The following is a 23,521-nucleotide window of genomic DNA, read 5'->3' as shown; positions in this document are numbered from 1 at the left end:
AGCAGGGAGAAATTCATCAACAGAAGTGGTCTGCTGTTTCTCATTACTGCTGGAATTTCACCCTGCAGCATCCAAGCCTTGTTGATCCTGGCGTGGAGCTAACATGGGGATGAGAGGGGCTATCAACTGTCTTTCTACTGAAGGAAGAAGGGCAGCGGTGGGATTTGGTTCTGTTTCTAGTAGAAAGTGGGATCAAACTTATAGCCACCAGTTTGGGTGGGCAGGAAATAAGTTCTGATCCACCATTTTATGATCCACAGCTGTCTACCAGCGAGAGCCTCGGAGGGCTGGAGGTAGGGCAGAGGAGAGGAAGAGGTAAAAAAAAAAAAAAAAGGCCAGAAAATGCAACCTCATTGAGTAGGACTTGGGGCAACGAAGCCACTGGGAGAAACTATGAGTGAATTTAGGGCGAAGAGGAGAAATGAGGCGAGACATCGAAAATGACGGAGATGATAAATCGTGCCACAGTCCACACAGAATTATTGCATGATGTAGTGAGTCAGGACGCATTTGTGTATGACTAGGCAAATTCTGCTGCAGCTATCCTGCAGGAAACTGACGAAATTGTACTGTTTTCCAGGTGCGCTTTTGAGCACACCGGAGTGCAGATAACACATTTCTGAGAGTGGCTGGAAGTCATCTAGTGATTGCCATCCATACTGCTCTTTTTGGCTAGGACTGAAGCCGAAACTCTGGGTTCCACGCCAGAGAGGTGCTGTGCTAACAGGTCTCTACCATCTCACATGCTAAGATTTATGAGTGAACAAAGCCAGGGCGACACCCTGTGACATATGGCGCAAGTCTTCATAAAGGGACAGGGGCTGCGGCTATAAGGGTAAACAAGATGAATATCTCCCCAATGTCAATACGATTTACACGGCCAACGCACGGCCACCTGTCTCCCAAACAAATAAGAGCTGAGATTTACGACCTCCTCCTGGTTGCTCCTTCCGTCCTCCAACATGATGCCACATATGTGGGAAAGCACAAAAAAAAATACCCGCAGGAAAAAAATAGGAGTTGGTTACATAAGGAGCATAGAGCCTTGTCTGTCTAATCCTGCAACTTAGGGGAAAAAAAAACATGCCTACACACACAGGCGGGTATGCACCCACAGAGGTCAAAGAGAGAGGAATCACATTGTCCTCTGTCAAGTTGTGAGGTGGAATTGTTTTTATTTTTACAGCTCTTTCCAGCTGATGGAGAAGGAGGCAGGGACAGTGAATGAGAAAAAGTCTATTTCAAGGTGAATCTGTAGACATGACACAGCAGAGTCTAACATCTGCAGCATAACCCAATAATTCATCTCTCACATCAGCATTCAAGACAAGTCAGGGGCTGGAAACAACAAAAAAAAGGACCAAGGACTTAGTAGAGAGAGTGAGGACAGAGAAGGAGAAGCCAGCGAGAGACAACGCATCAAACTATTAATGCATTTTCCCTTCAGTACAAGAAACTAATAGGATGAACAGTGGGGCTAACATTAAAAATGTATTTCCCTTTATCATAGCTAATCTTTTGTTTCATTTTTATCTAACTCAAAAGTAGCGAGTGAGCAACGTACGTGCAGTTTCCCAAAAATGATTCACAAAAGGAGAGAGATGCTCATTTTTTCAATTCAGTGTCAACTTATTGTATTAAAAAAATGATCAGTAATAATGATTGTTTTAACTTATTAAACATACCAGATTGGCAAGGAGGGAGCTGAACTACACAAAATGTAGAAAAGTCTAACTGCTTCCCATAATAAACGCAGCTGAAGGTGTTTAGATGCACTTCCTATTTAATAATCTACAGGGGAAGAAGTTACTCGTCTCTGCCTTAAAGACACTATTTTCAGGTTCATGTTGGAGTATGCCTGCTAATACAGGAAGGATTTTGCTCTTCATTATAGTCTGCTGCAATGTGAAACATAACTGCCAGTTAAGGTAACAAGTCTGCATCAAAGTTACTGTCAGGCCAGAAGATATAAAGCAGAGAAAGTGTTAGGGAACATTTCATTTTTTTCTCCCTTTAGGTAGGGTAAAGTTAGGATGATGAATACAGGCCTCACACAAATTCTAACATTTTCCTACCAAACAATTAAAGGATTTTAAAAAGTACAACTTCAAAAATAAAATATTACACAGATAATATTAGTAGCGACCTAAACTGTGACCAAAATACTGAAATTTCCAGTGTACTCCCACCGTTAAATTAATAGGAAATTAAATCGTATTATTTATATAATTGTAATCATGAAAATATAATGAAAAAATAATGTCATTTAAGGATACAACTGAATAAAATAGAATGATCAGTACAGTTTAACTAGAATCACCGCCTCATGGTTGTGTCCCTCTGCCAATTAGACATATTCATTTGACTTGACTTTCTTGTTGTTCTCCTGTATGTTGACTGTTTTAGTTAAGTTGCTTCTTGGATAATTTTACAAACTTGACCAATAAAGTTGATTGTGATTGAACACAAAGTTGTAGCCAGAGGACAGTGCTTGAAATATGGATATTGCTGCAAAGAATCAGCACAGCAGATCAATAAAATCACCAGAGTTTAATAGATTAGCATCACCAACCAATCCAGGATCTGACCAAATGTCACATTAATATTGTCACAATCTGTCCTTCTGTTCTTGAATTACAACACTGAATAATGACCAGCAAAGTGCTTTATGCAAAAAAATTGTAATGTCGCAGCTTACCCTTGACCTTTAGAATATTGAATGTCATCACCTCGTCATAATTAGTGTATGAATGAGTTATGTGTGTTTTACAAAATCACAGGGACCTTTGACCTCCAAATTCTAATTGGTTCTTTGTTCATTTAAGTGTAGCTGGTTAGTTCAAATTGGTGCCAAATTTGAAGAATATCTCTCCAGGTGTTCCTCACAGGAATGGGATGATGGGATGGAAATGCCTTTAGAGCATACTTGTGGTTTGTCTGTGCGAACACGCTTTGAGGCAGTGCTCTGAATCACCACCCACATTTCTGATAGGGTCAGTGATTCATAAAGTGAATGAATGAAGTGAAATGAAACGGCAACCAAGTCTGATCATGGATTAGTTTATTACTTCGCCAAGGAACATGACAGAGCTATGTGGCGATTGGCGTATGTTTGTCTGTCTGTCTCTTTGCAACATTACGCAAAAACGGACTTGGCGGAAATTTTCAGAAAAGGTCAGAAATGACATAAGAACCACCTCATTATATTTTGGCAGTGATGCTGCTTATAGTCTGGATCCACGGATTTGTTTAAGATTTCTGTATCATTGTGAGAAAGCGGCACAGCGTCACTGTAACCATGACAACAAGTGAATGTTACATCAGTTGCCTGCTGACGATCACGACTGCAATCCTACTACAAATCCACCACTGCGGACTTTTTGGGACTTATCCGTCCGACATTATACAAGGAACAATTGATTAAATTGTGGGGCTGTTTCCGAGTCCCATCAATTCCTGCTGCCCGCTACATATTTAGGTCACGCAATGGAGCAAACCCCAACCAGACACGTTAAGTTCAGCCGTCAGCCTTATTTTGAACACAAATTCACCTTTCTGTCCTTCACTCATTCCTTCGCATTAAGAGCTTGTCTCCATTCCAGCTGCTTCTAAGTTTAGACACATCCTTTGCTAGACAGCAACAGCGTGAAACCATTGTCTTTCATCTCTTGTATATATTGTAAATATTATTACTATTGTTCTATTATTATTTTATTCTTATCACTATGTCTACTGTTACATAAGCTGCTGTAGCAATGTAAATTTCCCCTGGCGTGGGGAGAAATAAAGAACTTTATCTTATCTTATCTTTATTTGAATTTTCTGACTTTTCGGCAGCGTCTTCGTCAATCAGTAAATAATCTAGAGTATTGTGTATTACTGTATCATAGTGTAAATGGGCAACATTTGATCTCTCCCTTTCTCATTTGTGACTTGTTTACTGTGTATCTACTGACCAAATCCTGTGTTCTGAGTGAGTGCAGTCACATTGATTTGGGACCTGAGCATAGTGAAGCACTCACCTGGAGTTGCTGCCTGAGCTGAGGCTGCTGCCAAGTGGGGGGTGATCGGTCTTCTCTATAGGCGTCTCTGAGGCTGAGGCGGACGACGACTGGGACGATACGGACTCATTGCTGCCCATCGATGTCTCCTCTGTAGTCAGGCTGGAATAATCTCCCACTGCTGACACTGACAAAAAAAGAAAATCAACCAGTGTTTGTCATAATTAACGGGATCTATTTATTATTTGTTTTATTCTGCTGTAAGAGGTTCTCCCTTACTTGATAAAACAGCTGAAAAATTAATCAACGCATAGAGCAATGCTGCATCAACAGGGGACTTTATGAATCAAACCGCTGTCAAAACAGGTGAGATTTACAATCAAGTTTGAGTTGTTCATAGTTATACACTCTTGCAATCATAGACTTAGGAACCTTAGAGACAGCTGGGAGATTCAAGTTCTAGAATTTCAATTTTGCTGTCAAGTAAAGATCATGCTGTTGAGAGACTGGGAGGCACAAAAGAACTGTTAATGTGAAGGAAAAAAAAAGTTGCTTTGTTTGGATCATTGGTTCTCTTTTCTCCAACAAACATCAATAATGTAAAAGCTGATATTTCATTAGCATTGAACTGAATTGGTATTGAGCTTACAGCCTGATAATTACTAAAGGTAACACAAATTCTATATTAATCTCGCATACAACCACAGCATTACTGGAGCTACTCTTGGAGATATGTGAGGTGATGGTGGTGTAATTTGTCTCTCTTTAACAGACAAAGCAGGAGAACGAGTGAGACGTCAATCAGGCAAGGTCTACACACACCCACACACCTTGAGAAAGTGGTCAAATCAGGTTAAACAAGTAAATTACCTGTGTGGGTGGACCATAGAAATGGAGAGTCAAAGATATCATAATCATTTAGCATTGAACATTTTCAATTCTACTGTGGTGTAAAAAAAACCTGAACAGCTACTGTTCACATTAATTAAATTACAACTGTACAAGTGTTTCAATAAAGTCTTATTTCTCTTTGGTTGATAAATTCTTTACTGTACTCTGGAACCTAAGTTTGATATGTGTTACATTTCAGAATGGTAATATGCACCTTAATCGTTTAGAACTTTTAAAAATGTAATGAAATCAGTAACAAATATACCATTGTTTTGCAATCACATCCTGAAAGACAAAATTCCCATTCTTCTGCCTTGTATTTTACTTTTAATGTTAATTAAATTATAACTGTACTTAAATCTGTTTACATAATCCCTATTTCTCTTTTGTCTATAAAATTCTTTGCTGTACTTCGTAACTTGTATCTGATATGTGTTGCATTTCTGAATGGTAATATGCAGCTCAATTACTTAGAACACAAAATTTAACGAAATCAGTAACAAATATACCAGTGCTCTGTAATCATCTCCTGAAAGATAAAATTCCCATTCTTCTGTTCTGTGTTTTTTGGAAGACTTCCTGATATGAATACTCTGATTAATGCAAACATGGAGAGCAGTCACATCTACAGGGATATCAGACATGCAGCGTCGCATGTAGAGTCACACACAGAGTCATATGCATACTTAAACACTTCTCGCTTTCCCACTTTCAACATCCTTAAATTTACTTTTACCCTCATTATGTGGGACCCCTATAAAAGACACAAAGGTTAATAAAGGATTACGCCTTTCATCCCTGATATTAAAATACCCCACGGTAAAAGCTGGGACACAAAGAGAGGCAATCTGGTAAGCAGATTTAGACTCCTTTGGTATTGTGGACGGGAAGGGATTTAACTGGCCACAGATCACAAATTGCTGGAGTTAGACTGTTTGGGTCAGCGGGTCAGGTGATCAACTCTCCTGACGCACCAGAGTGAGACCCTCTTATAGTCTGCTGTTTAATCAAACTTCAGAGGAAACTGAAGTGAATTTTAAAGTAAACAAGGACACAGAAAGTCACACATGCAAATCTCTCCACACAGTATTACAGAGAGGAGATGACAGTGTTCAGTGTGTCAGTCATGTGTGGACACTGTTATGCTTCATGGCAGTCACTAAGGAGAAGACAGAGCGAGTGAGTGAATTTAGAGCTCAGCGGGGATAAGAGGTAAATACACTCAGTTTTTTTGGTACACCTAAGTAAAACTAATGCAGCCTAATACAACACTGCTGTACTAATACCTACCCTTAGGACAGTTAAAATGCTTGCTTTTTGTTAAAACTCTGTTCAAAAGCCACTGATTTAACTTTTTGATAATTTTGGGCTATCTAGTTTGTAACACCAATTAACTACACTGCATTAAAGAGGAAAGCGCTTCTGATACAAAAAATGAAAAAAAAGTGTAGCTAATAAACCCCATCAAAGCTGCTGGGCCACAGAAAATTTAAATGAGCAGATTGGGTTAAATATATTTTAACAAAGTTTTATTTTAATGTTGGACTGAGAAAAAAAAGATATACTTTTAGCCTTTTTGCAGACTAGCTACGTAGCCAGTAAGCTGGGTTTATAATAACTAGATGTGTATAACAGCTGTTAAGTCCAGATGGTTCTGTGATCGTTGTAGAAATAGTTGCACTAACTGGTTCTTGGCTTCATATTGGCTGAAAATTTTGCTGAATTGATTGCTGATCTGCTTCATAAAATTAATTTGAGCATAACAGAATAAGGGGAAATAAAATGACAATTTAGTCTGATTAATACAAATTGCTTCTACCACTGAAAAACAACACGATATATTCATTTTTCAAACATATTTTGATGAGGATGACAGATTTATGTTAAGTATATTTGCATTAACTGTTCAATTGAGAGCATGAATTACTTATTTGTGCGTCATCCCACACATGAAAATTTGGTTGCAAGAATGAAAACTAGTGGAGATATACATTTTTAAACATTTCTGAAAATAATTTTTTTTTGTTTTGAAAGTGATTTAGTATTTTAATTTTGATGTTTAGTTTAGTTGCAGATTATCATTTTCTCCACATAATCGAACGATAATGATTAGTGCAGATTAAAAGGTATCACAAAAACTAGGATATTCAGCTCAGACAATCAAACTTCAAAAATTCACATAAATTTTAACTTGAATTTTCTTGACTCTATGCCATGAACTGTGCGGGTCAGGTGAGTTGAAATGACCTTTGTGAAAAATCACCCATTACTCATTTGTTGTCTTTGGATCTCTTGGGAACCATAAAAACAATAAGTATGTATGCAAGATACTTTCTGGATTGTTTTTCGGCTAAAAAAGGTGAGAACCAGTTCAATATCTTGAGCACAAACACCATATCCTTAATGTTTACTAACTCCTTTCCTTTAACACACAACGAAGTGCAAATTTATACATCTCTTACCATTCTGAATGTCCAGGGCTTGTGGATTGTAGACGGCCAAAGGCCGATTCTGTCGACCCAATTTCTTGGACTGCCTTGTGGGAGCAGAGAACACTGGGGCAGCAGGTGAAAGAGGGCATGACTCGGGAGCATCTGCAAAAATCTGAAAACACAGCATTCACAGTGCAGGTACTCCAAGAGTACTGAGCTGCAGCATGTCCTCAGCTGACCTCACAGGTTTTGGAACTCATAGGTTTTATGTAGTGGTAGATGGAAAAGGCATTTGCAGCCACAGCATGTGCTCCTAAGGAGGGGTGAGTAGCTCATTAATTGGACCCTAAAAACTGCATGTGAAAAGATTTTGTTTGTGCCAAATAAGAAGAAAAAAAGCAGTCCCACATATAACGCAATCACATCCCATCCAGAAATCCGGGTCTAAGCTAAGGTGACATTTCTCCTCAGAGAAATTGACCCACTCTCTGAAAGAGTGGAAAGTAAAATAAACAGGGTTTGGACTTGAGGAAGGTTGGCCAACTGGTGCAGCCTGTTTACACCGGGCCGTGTTTACATATAAACTTCAGATGTGGAGTTAAAAGAGAATATGGCTGCAGAGGAGAGGAAATCTCAGCAGAGCCTCAGAAAGGATCACAGACGAGGAGAGGAGGGAGATAGGGAAGGGAGGAGAGAGAGGGAGAGAAAGTGGCAGAGAAAGTGAGAGAGCGTGAACGGGGGAGGCAGACACAGAGGAGGGGGCATGAGAGAGAAAGTTTGCAGGAGAAAGGCAGATAGAAAAAGTGAGAAATCTGATATGGCTGAGAGTTTCTGCTGTCTCTCTCTCCTTCTCGCCTCTCTCTGCAGATGGAGGTGAATGTAAAACAGAGTCTACTGTTGGTGTCTGGGGGTATCAACAGTCTGGAGTGGGACTTCGCTGTGAGGGAAGTTAATGCCTGTCTGTCTGCTCAACTTTTCCCCTGCTCTAACATGCTGTACTTTCCAAAATGCTCTTGCTGCATTCTAACACTACATCCTTTATCACCTGGCCAGTGTTGGATACCTCTGAGTTGTCTCACAGACTAGCAGTATACACTAGGCTGCTGGTGTTGTTTTAGCACATTTGTATACCCTGTTGGTTTTCATCCAGCGTCTGTATTTTCTCACACCCCATTTTAGATTTGCGAGCTTGGGTGGAGATATTATTCATAACACACATCATCAATTTAATGAAGCTGAAAGAAAAAAGAAAAACACTAAAAGCTCCTAGTTTCATCTTATTCTGTGCAGAGAGCAGTACTGCTTCAAACAGATTAGAAAACTAATCTCAAACCTTTTTCTCTTTTGACACGGAGAATTATCCCCCTTTGAGGATTGACACCGATTAATGACATTCTGGGAAGATTACACGATCCAATGAACTACAGGTTATGAAACAAGTCATAACCAAAATAAATGTATTCAGACAGGCAAAGAGCCTTCCAAATATTATAAAATACACACAGCAATCTGAACAATAATCAAACTATTGATAATGAAGGGAAGACCATGTGTGTTTAATCCTGGTAGAAACACTTAGGGCTCCCCCTATTGGTGAGATTCAAAAACTCTGGAAATTAAACTGCTGTCTAGCTCCTTTGTACCGTAATAACTGGGTGAAGGGTATGCTGTCCCAGGAGAGCAAGTTAAATGTGGTACACATCTCATTACTTGAGAACTTGAATTCTGCTCATTATTTGATTGAGCAAGAAAAATACAATATATATCTATCTAACCTGACCATTTATTGTCCATCATCTAATACGAGTATGTTCGCATTTGTTCAATTAAGCAAACTTTATGGCAAGCTTTTACTATAAATATACACAAGAAGAGCATCACAGCTTCCCTAATTGAGACTCTTACTCAGCCCAAATAAAATTTTAGTGTCAGGTACAGTACAGTATGGGCATGTCTCTGCCAACACAAACTGCTAAATCATAATTTAGGAGCAAAATACAAAACTTTTGAGTAGACAAATGTTCCTCGGCAAGAAAGCAGGACTTAGAAACACAGTTTTGCATTGCTTGCACATTTGTTATCCTTCAGTATCCAGTAATTATGCACCACCCAGGTTGGTAAACACAAAGGTGCTGTGTGCAGCTTACTGATGTCATGTCACCTCAGATTTCAGTGGGTGCTGTCATATCTTGTGTTACCTAGCGTGCCTAGCTTTCTGGATGGTAAGTGGAAACACAACTATACACAAAATAAATGCTGCACTGACAGGATGAATTAGACACCTACTGTCGGTGCAGTTAAGATTTGACCAGTCAAAAACAGACATTTTGCTAGAAAGTAGAGTACAATACAAAACAGAACAGAAAGTATTCCTATAGATATGGTACTAATATATTTACAATGGAAGATATAGTGTTATAAGTAAATCTAGGGTCTGAGTTACCTTTTCATGATGTTCGATGAGGATTTCCACCACAATGTTCTGAAACTTGAGATCCATGATGGCAGCAACAGTCTCCTCCTGTGGCCTCATTAATGTGGGCCCAAACACCACGCCCAGGTTGGCCACGGTCATCAGATTCTGTTTGCTGTGGGCCGCCACACTGAGAGAAATATAACATTTTAGTCCAGCTAACCAACTCAACTTCATATATTTTTCAAAGAGGCAAGGCACCAAAACAGCAGTAAGCTGCAGTACAGTAACTAATGGATCACTACTTCTCTAATGAGAAAAAGAACACCAAAATTATTAAAAGTCAAATATAGTTTGGTCACTGCTTAAAAACACCCCTGAGATATAGTACAAGTAATCATCCTCCAAACTGAAAGTAGTAATCCTCCCAGATTATGAAGGATTCCGTCCTATGTTAGATCTGGTTGGTAGATGATGGTCAAACAATGGCCACACTCACAACAAATACATGGCATTTGATTAGTAAAATTGTGCCTGAAGGCTAAAGTTTTATTTCATAAAACTATAATAACTTTATGATGTTGCTTCCAACAGCTAAAGCTCATGAGGCAGAGCAGGACTGACTCAAACTCCAGCTCCACAAGTGTCCTGTCCTCGTCGGGTGAGATAAAATACAAAGCATTTGCAATGAGCAAAAGCTTAAACACAACAAAAAATATATATTATAATCTTGTTAAATGACTTTGAACCTTCCCTTGATCTTTACCTTTCTGTATAACATTTCTTATTTGTCACATTTGGTCTTCAAAGTTACATGTATACGATTTTAAGACTCTATTTTTGTACTTAGATGCAACAACGAATTAGTCTCAAAGTGGCTATTTTGATCATATTTACAACAGTGAAGCACAAACAGGTCAGAGCTGGTTTGCCTCCCGAGATAATATATAAATTAAGGAAAGATCTGTGTATTATTGGATGTCTCCTACATTCATTTTAAAATTGGGACATGTTCTGTAGATGAAATTTTATCTTAGCCGGTCAAAAAACGTAGAGCCAACCTTTATTTGAAGAAAAAGTTACAAAGACAGGTGAAGAGATTTCACACTCAAAATATGATGATATGCAGCACAGCTGCAGAGACAGTTTAAATAGCTTCAAAGGATGCCTTTGAAGACAAAAACATTGGTGACAACTCACATTTATAACATCTCTGAAACCATTTCAGATAGGAGTGTGAAATTCTGGCTTTGCTTCCTTCCCCTGCAGGACATGCACACACGCCAACTTCAGAAAAATATTCAAGTCTCTCCAGTCTGGAGAATTTCACGCTGGATAATCCAAATTCAATTTCAATAGCACTGCCTTTTTACCAGAGCCTGATTCTGCAGCGGGTTTCTATGAAATAAGATCCACCAGACTTTCAATGCCTCAGGGAATACGGATTATTTACTTATCTTCAATTTGCTCATATTTAGTTTATAAAAAGCTTGCTGAGGTAAAACCTTGTAATGTTAGCTAACGTTACTTCTTAAATCTTTCTTCCCATCTAATCTCACAAATGGAGTGATGCACAATAGTGGTCCATCCAGGGCTGAATGCAGTAATCTCAAGAGAGGGCTTAATTTGAGTGGTCTATTTCATTTCACTTCAACAGTGCACTGCACAGCAGCAGGATGAACAGGTACAGTAGGCTGCACAATCCTCTCTACAACTTTAAATAGTCACCAAATTGACCCAAGAAAAGGCAAAAAAAAAAAATGCTAAGATGCTAGCAGCATCAATTTTCTTACCCAGCAGTCACTGAGTAGACAGAGAAGAGATGGAGTGACAGCAGGGAAGGGGGAGTGAAGAGAGTGGGAGTGAGGGAGAGAGAGAGGGAGAGAGAAAAAGCATGTGGAGTGAGAATAAGGAGACAGACAGGAAGAGCAGAAAGAGAGAACTGAGAGAGAGAGGGGGTGGAGATTGCGTGAACTATGACCAAGGAACTATGAACACTCACTTGGCCAGATGCTTCATAAGTAGCCCGAGGACTAGTCGATTCCTCTCCGGTAGTTTGTGGACCAGGCAGTGCACGGCTTGGATGCGAGACTCAGGACTACCGCCCTCTGTTCAAACGCAGAAACAGCCGTGCACTCATATTAAACTACAAAGATTTCTCTGTGCTCCTCAGTTGGCAAGGAGCCAAAGCAGCTTAGATCAAATATTGCACATTAGAAAATTTAAAGACATGATGAAATACTATATACACTGTTGATTTGTGCGGTACACAAACACATTCTGAGGTAAAGAAACACCAAAAACGTGGAAGAAAGGAAACCTCTGTTATACAGTGTTTTGGTCATCTGGAAAGAAACATTTTAAAATGAGTAAAAGTTAGAGGACCTTTAAGGACACAATAATCAGAGGCTATCAGCCTGAAGAGTAAGGGATTAAGCTTCAGAGGTAGATACATTCCAGTTCAAATAAATGAAGAAGAGGTGTGATGATGATATATGGTCTGAAGCCACCCAGAATTTGGCAGCAGGGACCACTATGCTGGCGGAGGAGATAGCTTTACGTTACTGTCGCTACCGTATAAAAGGGTTGTATTTAAACCCCCAAGATCATCTCTTAAACATTTCCTCACACATGGGCATCTGACCGCCCACACACCAACAGACACACAAAATATCATTACTATGAGAACGACAAGGATTTAAACACAGAAAAAGCTTCTTATGGATGCTGTCATCCATCAAAAAAAATACTCATTGCTAATCCATTTTTTCCCCCTCGTTATGAGGGCATTGCGAGCGGCTGATAAAAACATCAACCTGATCCAATTATAGCACTGGTTGTAATAAGATTCAAGTTTGGCTTGCTTTAAAACATTTCATACACAAATTATGTTACGTGGGTGAAAAAAAAAGTGGTATTTTTGCAGTTGAAGGTCACTATGCCATTTTGATCCGGAATCTGGTGTATTTGGCCACAAATTTAGTAGCAAAGTATATGAAAATGGACATACACTGCCATTACTTCCTAAACATGTGGTAAATGTCAGAAACAGGGGTACAAGATAAGAGTGTTAAAAGTATGCCTGAAAGACTCTTTGGCAACGTGGAACTGAAATACAAATACTGAGTAATGAGATGAACAAATTTCTGAAACCAACTAAGAGAGCAGCTATTTAGCATTCAAGACACATACCACCACACATTAGCTGTCAGACAATATTTTACATTAAAAGGTTGACCACTAATACTAATTTTCCCTCAAACTGTTAGCAAAGTTTAGAAAAAGTTGGTAAAAATGTGTTTGTACTCCACTGAATGTTTTCAGTAGCTCCCTGAAGAAGAACAAACTATTTGACACGAGTACTTAAACTAATGAAATGTCCATGTCAGATTGATACTGCTCATGTACACACTGCTGTTTGCTCATGATCTGAACTCAGATGAAGTGTTGGTCTAAGAGTTGGAAGAACTTACTTGCAGGGCTGATGAACTCTTTGTATAGTCCATAGGTCATCAGTGGCTCAGGAAGGCTCCTTCACAGAGATAGTGAGAGAAAGAGAGAAGGTTGGGGGGGTGGATGGAGAAGGAGAGTTGAAGTGAGCAAGGGGGACAGAAATAGCTGGCACACTGTTTTATAGGGTCTGCACACAGCAATGATTAATGTGGCCAGGCCAGGGGATGGAATTAGATGGTGCACGCGTTGAGATAACCAAGTTCATCTGAAGGTACTTTCACACTGCAGCTGGAGAGAGGCCAAAAGCACTTAGCCTCAGAGGAAACTGAGGAAATTGACCCTGCTTTACTCCAGCGGGTCAGACAAGTAAAAGAAAAAAATCTGAATAACACGGCTTGGTTTAATAAAGCACAACAATTTAGATATGCCACAGTAACTTAAACAATGTTTAGCATTTACTAAATGTTACATTAAGTCCTGCCCAACTGAATACAGTAGAGCTTTCCTTTATTTTGGAAGTGGAAACAGAGAATTATGTCCCATTGTCCAAAACTCATTACAACAAACTGTCTCCTGGAAATGGTCGAGACATAAAAATAGTCAATTACAGAACAATTTTAACCCCCTGAACAGGCTTGTCATTTCCATCCTAATCAGAGAGCTTTTTGATGGAGTGTAGTGTAACCACCGAGCTCTTAAACAGCAGTGGCCACTTGAACTACAACATGAACAAACATTATTATAATTTCCCTTTAGTTAGCAGTAATGGAGATATAAATTTAATAATTGTGAATAGTATCTTGCTTTGTTGTTGTAATTCTGTATCTGACATTTAACTGGTACCAATTGGTGTCAAAGTGATAATAAATCTGAGAAAATTTTATAGAAGGAAGTTGAGCATGAATGACCATAATTTAATTGTGCAAATAAAAGAGTAGATAAATTATAATCAAAACAGGTACAACACAATGTTTTGTTGATGTGTGGTATTGCTGGACCTAAAACCAAACAAAAAGATGTATTAGCTGTGGAGAAACATGATGGAAGACACTGTTCACTGTTTCAAAGTGGTGGACAACGTGGTATTAACCCTAAGCAAATCAGTATCAGGATGCATTTTTAATATGTTCAAAAGAAAATTGGTAATTTCCACCTTTTCCTTTCATTTCAACAAAGACACCTCAATTTCTTGCAAATGTATGTTTATAACAACGAATTGCCATTCAAATTAAACTGTCTTAGCTTCATGCCACTAAAGTACATTTTTAATCTTTAAGCTTCCCGTACTCTCTCTGCCAACCTAAAAGGAGTTGCTAAATGGGGAACACACATACAAGAAATGTGAGCTTGCAAGGACTTAATTAAACAAAACTCTGCAAAATTAAGTCTGTAGCCATTTCATAAAAGACATCTGACAACGAATAGAACGCTTCTTATTCATGTGAACAGAGAGAATATTACTTATCTTATTCTTAATAAAACAAATCCATTAACTACTGGGGCTGTTTTCGGTCAAAAATGGATTTGCTTTGATACGCGGCAGCTTTGAATAAAACCGATTAGTGATTTGGAAGATTAATCAAAACTATCAATTGCATACTGCGCTCAGACATTAAAAGGAAAAAAATCAATGCAGCAGAGCCAAAAGCATGGCTCCTAGATTACCCACAATGCAACTCTTATCTTATGCTGGTAGAAGCTAATGTAGCCTTGAGCTGCTAGCCTCAGGCAGAGATGGAGAGCAGGTTCCAGAGGTCTGGTAAGTTCATTTCTTTCTAACTACACACCCCAGATGTTGTTTCTTTTCATTTTAAAATTTGTAGTCTTCAGCCCCAACTGATACTGACTCAAGTGACATCACTTTAATAGAATTTAACAGGCTTCACACAGCTGTTTGTGCCCAAAAAAAAAAAAAAGCTTTCAGACAACTTTATGATATAGAGTAGTTCTCTTTTAGACCTGTAATGTTTCCATTTAAACTACTTAGCGTGTACATATAGGTATAAGCTGTAATAGTTCAACCAGATAGTCAAGTTTTAGCAATGGAGAGGTAACCCTATGACACCCATGCTATTCTCAGGGTAACTTCATCATCTCTACTTTTAAGCTGCTATTTTTGTCAGTCTACAGGCTAAACTATGCATTCTGCAATCAGCTTTGTTTTTTCTTGTTCGGAACAGCCTACACTCATCAGATCTTCCATCATTTCATATGATAATAGTTGCAGCTTTCTTCTTTTAGTCTTTGTAAAAACTGCAGATTGTGATATTATGTTTTTACATATATCACAGTAAAACACTAGCAGTAGAGATAACTTTTCATAATTGTGTCAGGGGACATCGTCTGGAATCCGGCAATATCAGAACCATGATGGTGGGATACTCTCTGACGAAGAAATCGGTAAAATATATGTGCTTAGTTACTAACAGAAATAAATTATATAATTATATTAATTTAACTTTTAATGCAATTTAATCTGAAAAAAAAAACAGATGTGACTTCGGATCTAAAGTGTGTCTGTAGGTTTCCAAAGGTTCAAGTGATTACAACAGAGATTAGAAGCAATCACTGTACAAGTAATTAACATTATTATTAATGGTATTATTAATACTTAGTACTACTGGGTGGAACTAAGAGTTTACAGGAGGGTATGTCTGAGCATGTGTCTTTGAGATAATGTCATCACACTGATCCTTACCTCAGATAAAGCTTAAGTGCGCTCGTTATTGTCTTAACGTCCCAGTCTTCACTTGTAGACAGATCCACTTCGTTGCTCTTCTCATCTAAATGAATCACAATCATGCAACATTTCATCACTACAAAAATTCATTGAAGCACCAACAAACTGTTTCATATAGTTCTATTTCATCTGTTCATATTTTGCATAGCCAAGAACTGTGTTATTTTGTGGGCAGCCTAGAAAGCCCAAATATGTAATATAAATATGTAACTTGTAATTAGCCATATGAGGATAAAAGCATTGCTACTAGCCTTGGGGGTCGAGTCTAGCCCCAGTGGATATGGAAGGAAGTTGCTGCTTCTGTAGAGGGCTGCTGGCTCTACACTCATTACAAGTTTAATTAATCCCTTACTACTTCACTGACTCCACAGGGGCTCCAAGAGTGTGTTGTGCTGAAAATTCAGGGGGCTTTAGTCACACCTTAAATAACCTATGATGAATTACAGAGGATGTGGAAGTGCAATGTGTCAGTGGAGCATTTTGAGTCAGACACATGTACTGCACAGGGCCTGAGTCACCACACAGACTTTAGCTTCATGGGTGGTAGGTGGTCTGTTACAGGGAAATGTATTTTTCTTATTTCATCTAGCACCACTGATGGGAGGACTGTGTGTCTCTCTGGCTATGCTGTCCACAAAATGGCCTGTCCAATGTCAGCATGTCAAAGCAAATGTTTTCTTTGAGTGTTTGTATCCAGGTGTGCCTCTGGATATGAGATTGATGGGGCCTGCAGAGGCTCTGTGGTCTGCCCTTGCACAAATAGGCCTGATTTACTCAGGACAAGTATGCAAAAGCACAAATGAAGTGGCTGGACTAGCACTGATTACAAAACTGCCAACTGCAAAGCAGCACCAAGTACCAAGGTGCAAGTCCTAATTATTCTAACTTTGTTAATAACTTTAAGCTCTTGGGGACAATACCGTACTTTGTGATGAAGTGCAGTTCATGACATGACACCAGCAGAAAAATTTTTCACCATACCAATACCATTGCAAAGGAAAGATTTCTTGACTTCACACGCTTTCAAAACTGAGGACAGGCATTTTGATAAACTGGTCCAGTGTGAAAGTGAATCCATGCATGAGATAAACATAATTTGCTGAACTTAACAGTTGAGTTGTGAACATTTGCAATGTACGAAATAGCTGTGTGACATATGCAGTGAAACAGTGTTCTTTGGCACCAAAATGAAAAGGTTACGATATCATCTGGATGCCAGTTGTAAGTGGTTGCTTCCTGTGTTCAAGTTATGTTCACATTGATTTCTTATTAACTTTGTGACTTCTTAGGTTACCAGTATACTTTGTCAATAATGTTGGGTTTGTGGTTAAACAGCAAAAAAAACACAACCCACCACAATTGTCTTATAGCGGATGAAGGCGTCTATAGCCCACCATTTCTGTCACTTTTTTTGAAACACACAAGCTAGTATTTACACCCAATTTGCTGCTATGAATGATCAGAAAGGAGCCAGGGTTTCATTTCTTTGTCAAACTCTATTTTTCCATTATTCAATTTATGTAAGTTCGTATGTGAACAAACAAGTGCGACACTATGACTGTCCTCTATGGGGAAACTGTCTAAAAATGCGCTCTGTTATCCTCATATTTAAACAATATCACGTCTCTTTTCAGGTTGCACAGTGGGTCAGTGATTAGAATTGTTGCCTTGAAGGTAGAAGATCCCTGCTTCGCATCCCGGCTTGGGCCTAGGATCTTTCTGTGTGGAGTTTGCATGTTCTCCCTGTGGATGTGTGGGTTTTCTCTGGGTACTCCAGCTTCCTCCCATCATCCACAAACATGCTGAGGTTAATTGGTAACTCTAAATGGCCTGTAAGTGTGAATGCCAGTGTGATTGTTTGTCTCTATGTGTAGCCCTGTGACAGACTGGTGATCTGTCCAGGGTGTCCCCTGCCTTCATCCTCCACGACCCACTTGAGGATTAAGTGGTATTTAGATCATGAATGGATGGATGGATGGACGTCTCCTCCCTCTCCCTGATGGATGGCTTTTAATTTCACCTATGAATGCAGCTGTTCAGATCAACTATTTGATTTTTTGTATAACACACTCTGTATAAACTAGCACTGTTTTTGCATACCCCAACCTTTGCATTTGTCCTGCAACCCCTTGTAGCGGTCCTGACCCTCAGGTTGGAAACCACCCAGGTACACCCAGGTTGACAAGGTGAGACACATCAGTGGAAGACCTTCCCTAATCATCTATTTGGCTTCAAAGAGTTCAAAGAGGGCCATATATTAAGCACAGTGTGAGGAATGTCCATATTTTTCATGTAATTTCAGTGAGCTAACCATTTAAACTTATCAAATGTTGCTTGAAGATATTGTGATCAAACAATATTTAATAGAAGCAGGAGTAGCATAAACCTTTACAGCATGAGGTCAGGTCTCACAGATGAATGGACCACCCTATCTGTACATAATGGTTATTACATTCATGGTCAATTCCACTTCATTAAAAGTTAAATGGACAATGTTGTTCTTCGGAAACATCTCACAGCATTCCTCAAATTTGCCTCACTCTGCATTTATATCCATAGGACCAAAACCTCTCATTCAGCAACTATTACATTCCAGCAAATGCCGCACACTCCCCTGGCTGTTCTGTCTGTACCACAGACAGGTCAGAGACAGAATGGAGCTCATTTTTAAAGTCTTCTTCCTGTTATATTGTTGCTTGCCATTCAATAGGTGCCACTGTCTTTGTTTGTACTGTAATATGATGGGAGAGTTTTCTATCACTCTGTCCTCTGATTGGACCGTGGCCATGTTGGTGGGTGAGAGATGAAAAGGAGGAGGAGTGGGAGGATCCAAAGTCTTTCTACCGGGTTTAAAGCTTGTTTCACCCACTCACTGTGAACTGTTGTATGCACAAAATGTTTGTGAATGTGTCTGTGCAGAAATAATACAATCTCTGTTATACATATAAGTCATTTCAGGGAATAAACACGCAGCAACGAGAGGAATTCAAAATATTAAATGCAGTTACACTACAAGTCTAAGTTAAGTTTAGAGGAGTTTAATGAAATGACGCCTTCTATTTGATAAAATAACTAATTTACTAAACTTTAAGTTTAAATTTAATCTGTATTTTCCTTTCATTCACAAGGATATGTGAAATGTCAACACTAGATATGAAAGTTTCTTATACTACATTCATGGTTTAAAGAAAGTTCCACAGCAGACCGTTAATGAAGTCTAAAGCATGAGTCTGCACGCTGAGACACTGGAAGGTTTTGGAGAGGAAGTTGAGACAGGCTGGCAGCTGCCTGAGTTTGTTGTCATTCTGAACACAGAGCTGAAAGTGAGCTGGTATCTGCTGGAGACAGCAGGAAACCAGAGAGCAGACAGGGAGCAATGGAAAGGACAGAGGACAAGCTCTATAGAAAAGCACTTGAGTGAAAGGGATTCAAGACAAGTGAGAGGCATAAGGAAAATTGAGAAAGGCAACTGACAGACTAAGCCAGCCACGAGCACGAGAAGTCGACTTAGTGGTGTACTAATGAAGCAAAACCCAAAAAGCACAAGAACGTGAATAGGGCTGACCCTGTCTGGTTGTCTGGGGGATATAAAAGTGAATGAAAGCAGGGCAAAGATACACGCTGGCACTTGTTGCACTTCAGAGAGATGTGGATTGTCAGTCGCTATCTTTTTTAATATCGCTTCTAACAGACACATCCATTATACCAGCACATTCAACTAACTAGGGGCAACCAAATTTCACAGAGGTACTGCAGTAGCATATAAATTAAAACTTTAACTTTATTCACGTCTGACCAAAAGCATTCTAATACATTTACAGAGCAGAAAGAAGAAGGATAAGAATGGAGTTCAACTTACCAATCATCAATGAGAGGAGCTTCTGGACCTTGGAGCTTACCCCAACAACTCTGTATAGGCCTTGATCATTAATACCTAACAATAATAATCATAAGAACAAAAATTTACTTGTGTAACATTTTTAATGAAGATTCTACAATGGCAATCCTATGTGTGGAAACTATATAGCAAAAGCATGAATATGTCACTGCAATCTGAATCAAGTTTGACAGCAATGTAGAAATATTTGTCAGATAAAGAATGAGACCAAAATGTTTGTTTTTTTTAAATGAATGAATGAATAAAGGACTTCTAGTTTGCATGAGCACAGAAGCAAATTAATAAGAACTTTAGTGCTATGCAATGAAGGACATTTATATTACCTACAGCACATGCTGCCAGCAGTACCTGCTAGTCAGCCTCTGGTTTTGATACTGGAGAAAGTCTGCCCCCTTGTGTAAAGATAATGATACTACCTCCAAGTTACCCGTCAGTATACCAATACTAATGCTTATGTTAAACAATAGACCATTTTTAAAAATTCTCTGAACTGAGTTTTTCCTATTTTTTTTATAATTAATATATCTGAAGCTCACCTCTTGTCTCTATGGCACTGATGGAATTCTTCACAAAATTCAAACCCACTTCATCCAACTGGGCATCAACTTCAGATGAAAGAAAACAAAAACTTTAAATGTGGCGAAGCATACTTGCATATTCGTTATTACACTCTTTCACAGATACAAGATCTGGTACAGATAGGCACTTACTTCCTCTTTCTTTAGAAAGAGTCCTCCCAAGATAATGTCCAATCTGTTAAAATAATATAAATGCATACGTCACCTTTGTGATATACAGGAAAGTGCAGATATGTACAGTAAGCATATGAAGTTAAAAATATTGGTTTGTAGGAGATGGCAGTTAAACAGAATACAGCAAAGCTACATAAGCTGAGTGAGAGTGAGTGGTAGATGATGACATTGTAGAGGCTGACTCACAGGTTCCTTCCCACCCATGGCTTGCATCCAAAACTTGTGGTCATCCTCCGACAGAGTCTGTACTGTAAGCACTGTCCCTGGGCTGGGGGAGAATCAGACCACATCAGCGTTAGGCAGAGTCTTAGAAGTACAGTAAAATAAGTCATTAAGGGATACCAGCTTCAATATAAAACATCAGATATGCCCAGAATTCTTTAAAACTAAGAGACCCCCTGCCAAGGGAACATGCACCTTGAGTTTGCTGTAGCTACAGACATGAGCTCTGTTAGTCATACCATCTGGTTTACGACACCTACTATCATGTAGGACCAGATGGATATCAAATTATTCATCACAGTCAAAAAGGATGTGTGCACTCACATTTCCATACTAAATCTGGGGTATTGCTCTTCTATTAATACTACAGAAAAGGGGCAGGGGAGGGTTAACTGGTGTGACAAAATGAGATATCTATTGCGGCAGGGCAGAGTCGGGTGTGACAAATCCCCCTAGCTAAGTGTGTGAGGGCAGTCCAGCAAGAGAAGTCCTGCTATGCTGCCCTCTGCTAAGCTCTTCAGCAAAACTGATGGAGGATATCACAGTAGATAATCCATGAGTTGTATGAACGCTTTAGACGAGGCGGTGTGAATATTCTGCATCGTGCTGCAGCAAGAATCATCCATGGTAAAATATTTATATCAAGCGAGGCTGTCACTTGTGACATAAAGTAAAATCCTATGAGCAAATTTCATTGCAGCATGTTGGAGAAACGGAGTAATGATGTACCGATCAGTTATGTCGAGGTCTAAGCAGAACCTCCTGTCCAACATGTCAGTCGTTTTGCGGAGACAAGATTTGAGTGTGATGGACTCCTTCTCGCCCTGAAAAACAAATGTTACTGTGCAGAATAGTTTTGGAGATAATGAAAATATCCCAAAAGTAGCATGTCAATCTGAAACGGGAAACACTGCATAGTGACCGTGGTTGAGATAAAAAAAAAAAAATTAAAAAAAAAACAAATAACTGTGGTAATAATAACCCACAGCGCTGTGTTCTGGGATTACTCACAATCTTTCCACCAGATCTGTGGTCAAAAGTCACCATGTGCAGGATCTTCTGCTCTTTGACAAATGTGCAGTAGCGCTTGACCCAGCTTGAACCAAAGGGGGGTGGCCCTAGAAAAACACACACATTGAACACAATTAGGATCCCAACAATCATTCTTGCTTAAATCAGCTGTGAGAAGTTGCAGTAAAACATGCAACATCAGTAGCAGTCCCATAATATTGCAATTCGTAAATTCCCAGAATAACATACAAAGTATTCTACACATACGATGTGAGTGAGTGAGTGAGTGACTGAGTGAGTGAGTGCGTGAAATGCAAAGTGATGTGAAAAAATAAATAGCAGTCAGCAGTTTCAGTGAAGACATCCACAATGTCAAAAAGTGGTGCCTCTTTGGATGCAGATTTGCTTCTATTTCAACATTTTTGAGGCATCACGCTATGCCAATGTATGATGGTTGTAATGCATAAATATCAGACATATTAAGTCTATTTACACAGTTTTACAGAAGCTGAAAAAGGCAGGAAAAAAACGTACTCGGATTACACTGTGCAGAGAATATCTGTCTCTTTTGTAAATATTCTTTCCTCGTGTTTACGTGTTTTCTGTGCTTTATGTTAGAAAATAGTGTAACGTGAGAACTAAATATTCAGTGTAAAAGGCTTACGTTTTTCCTGTACATAGAGGTAGCCTTCACAACTGATAGGGCTGGTCTGTCTGTATTCTTGTGGCGCCTCTCTGATCCTCTTCATCAGCTCGTACACTTCTGACCGCGCGCCCTCAAATCGACTCCTGGTCTGGAAGGGAGACGAAGCAAATGCAAACTCCAGAAAGTCATTTCTTGATGCCAAGCAGAATGATCTTCCTAACGAGAGGCCACTGCTTATCAAAATTTATGGACATCCCCACAAAAAAAAAACCTTCCTCTCCATGAAATCAGGTGCATAAAAGTAAAAATGAAACGGGGCGCTGTAGATCAGTGCTGTAGTAAAAACAAAACTAACACAAAAAGTTGGCTGAAGAAGCAAAACATGACATCAGAAATTTTACCTCTGGAGTTTGTAGCTAAACCAAGACAAACAGTGAAGTAAATATTAGACTTCAAAGACCCATGATGCTCTGTTTTTAGTTTTAATACATAGGAAATGATTTGCAAACTATTTAGTGTCTTTAAGCATACTATGGTCAGGATCTTCCTATTCTTATGGTAGATCAAGAACACACATAGCATACAAACATTTGCATGTTTTCTGATGATAAAAAGTTATTTCTTACATTCTGAATGTTGATCTGTAGCGCTCTTTTATAATGATCAAAGTCCTTGGCGAGCTCATAGCCCTGGTGATAAAAGGTGAAGACGGTCTGAAAAAAGGCCAGCATCTAAAAGAATTCACAGAGTAGGGAGACAGAGATAAGAGACAGAAATGTAAAGAGTCATCAAGTGAAAGAAAAACTCAGAATGAAACAGTATTTTTATATTATGACACAGCATGATGGAACCGTTTAGTTATTTTCAACTAAGACAGAAACTTATACCATGTGACAGATTAGATATCGCCTTTGCTTTTAGTGAGGGAGACTTAGGATTTTTCAAGTCAATACTCATATGCCCATATGGACATGATAACAGGTGTTGTGCTTTCCGGCTATTTGTAATTCAACTTCTGGCCATGAAGGTTTTCCCCTGAAACATGATTATGCTCTTAAAAAT

At 39.1% G+C, this 23,521-nt stretch overlaps 1 protein-coding gene across 2 annotated transcripts in view; it reads right to left on the bottom strand.

Annotated features, from left to right (window-relative positions):
- Nucleotides 1-23,521, bottom strand: part of arhgap10 (Rho GTPase activating protein 10) — a 53,317-nt gene that overhangs the window by 10,826 nt on the left and 18,970 nt on the right. Inside the window, exons 7-20 of one of the 2 annotated variants that reach the window (XM_023262227.3) lie at nt 23,086-23,190; nt 22,478-22,607; nt 21,814-21,920; nt 21,532-21,626; nt 20,767-20,848; nt 20,539-20,581; nt 20,365-20,433; nt 19,790-19,864; nt 15,889-15,973; nt 13,211-13,269; nt 11,740-11,845; nt 9,768-9,927; nt 7,355-7,496; nt 4,023-4,182 (exon numbers count right to left, since the gene is read on the bottom strand). In XM_023262227.3, the coding sequence (XP_023117995.1) occupies nt 4,023-4,182; nt 7,355-7,496; nt 9,768-9,927; nt 11,740-11,845; nt 13,211-13,269; nt 15,889-15,973; nt 19,790-19,864; nt 20,365-20,433; nt 20,539-20,581; nt 20,767-20,848; nt 21,532-21,626; nt 21,814-21,920; nt 22,478-22,607; nt 23,086-23,190 (1,418 nt within the window). Of the gene's footprint in view, nt 1-4,022; nt 4,189-7,354; nt 7,497-9,767; nt 9,928-11,739; nt 11,846-13,210; nt 13,270-15,888; nt 15,974-19,789; nt 19,865-20,364; nt 20,434-20,538; nt 20,582-20,766; nt 20,849-21,531; nt 21,627-21,813; nt 21,921-22,477; nt 22,608-23,085; nt 23,191-23,521 lie in introns of both variants that reach the window. The other variant, XM_023262226.3, reaches the window with a different exon arrangement.

Source organism: Amphiprion ocellaris, chromosome 4 (genome assembly GCF_022539595.1).
Source record: "Amphiprion ocellaris isolate individual 3 ecotype Okinawa chromosome 4, ASM2253959v1, whole genome shotgun sequence".
NCBI lineage: Eukaryota > Metazoa > Chordata > Actinopteri > Pomacentridae > Amphiprion > Amphiprion ocellaris.
This window is presented reverse-complemented; position numbering and strand designations above follow the sequence as displayed.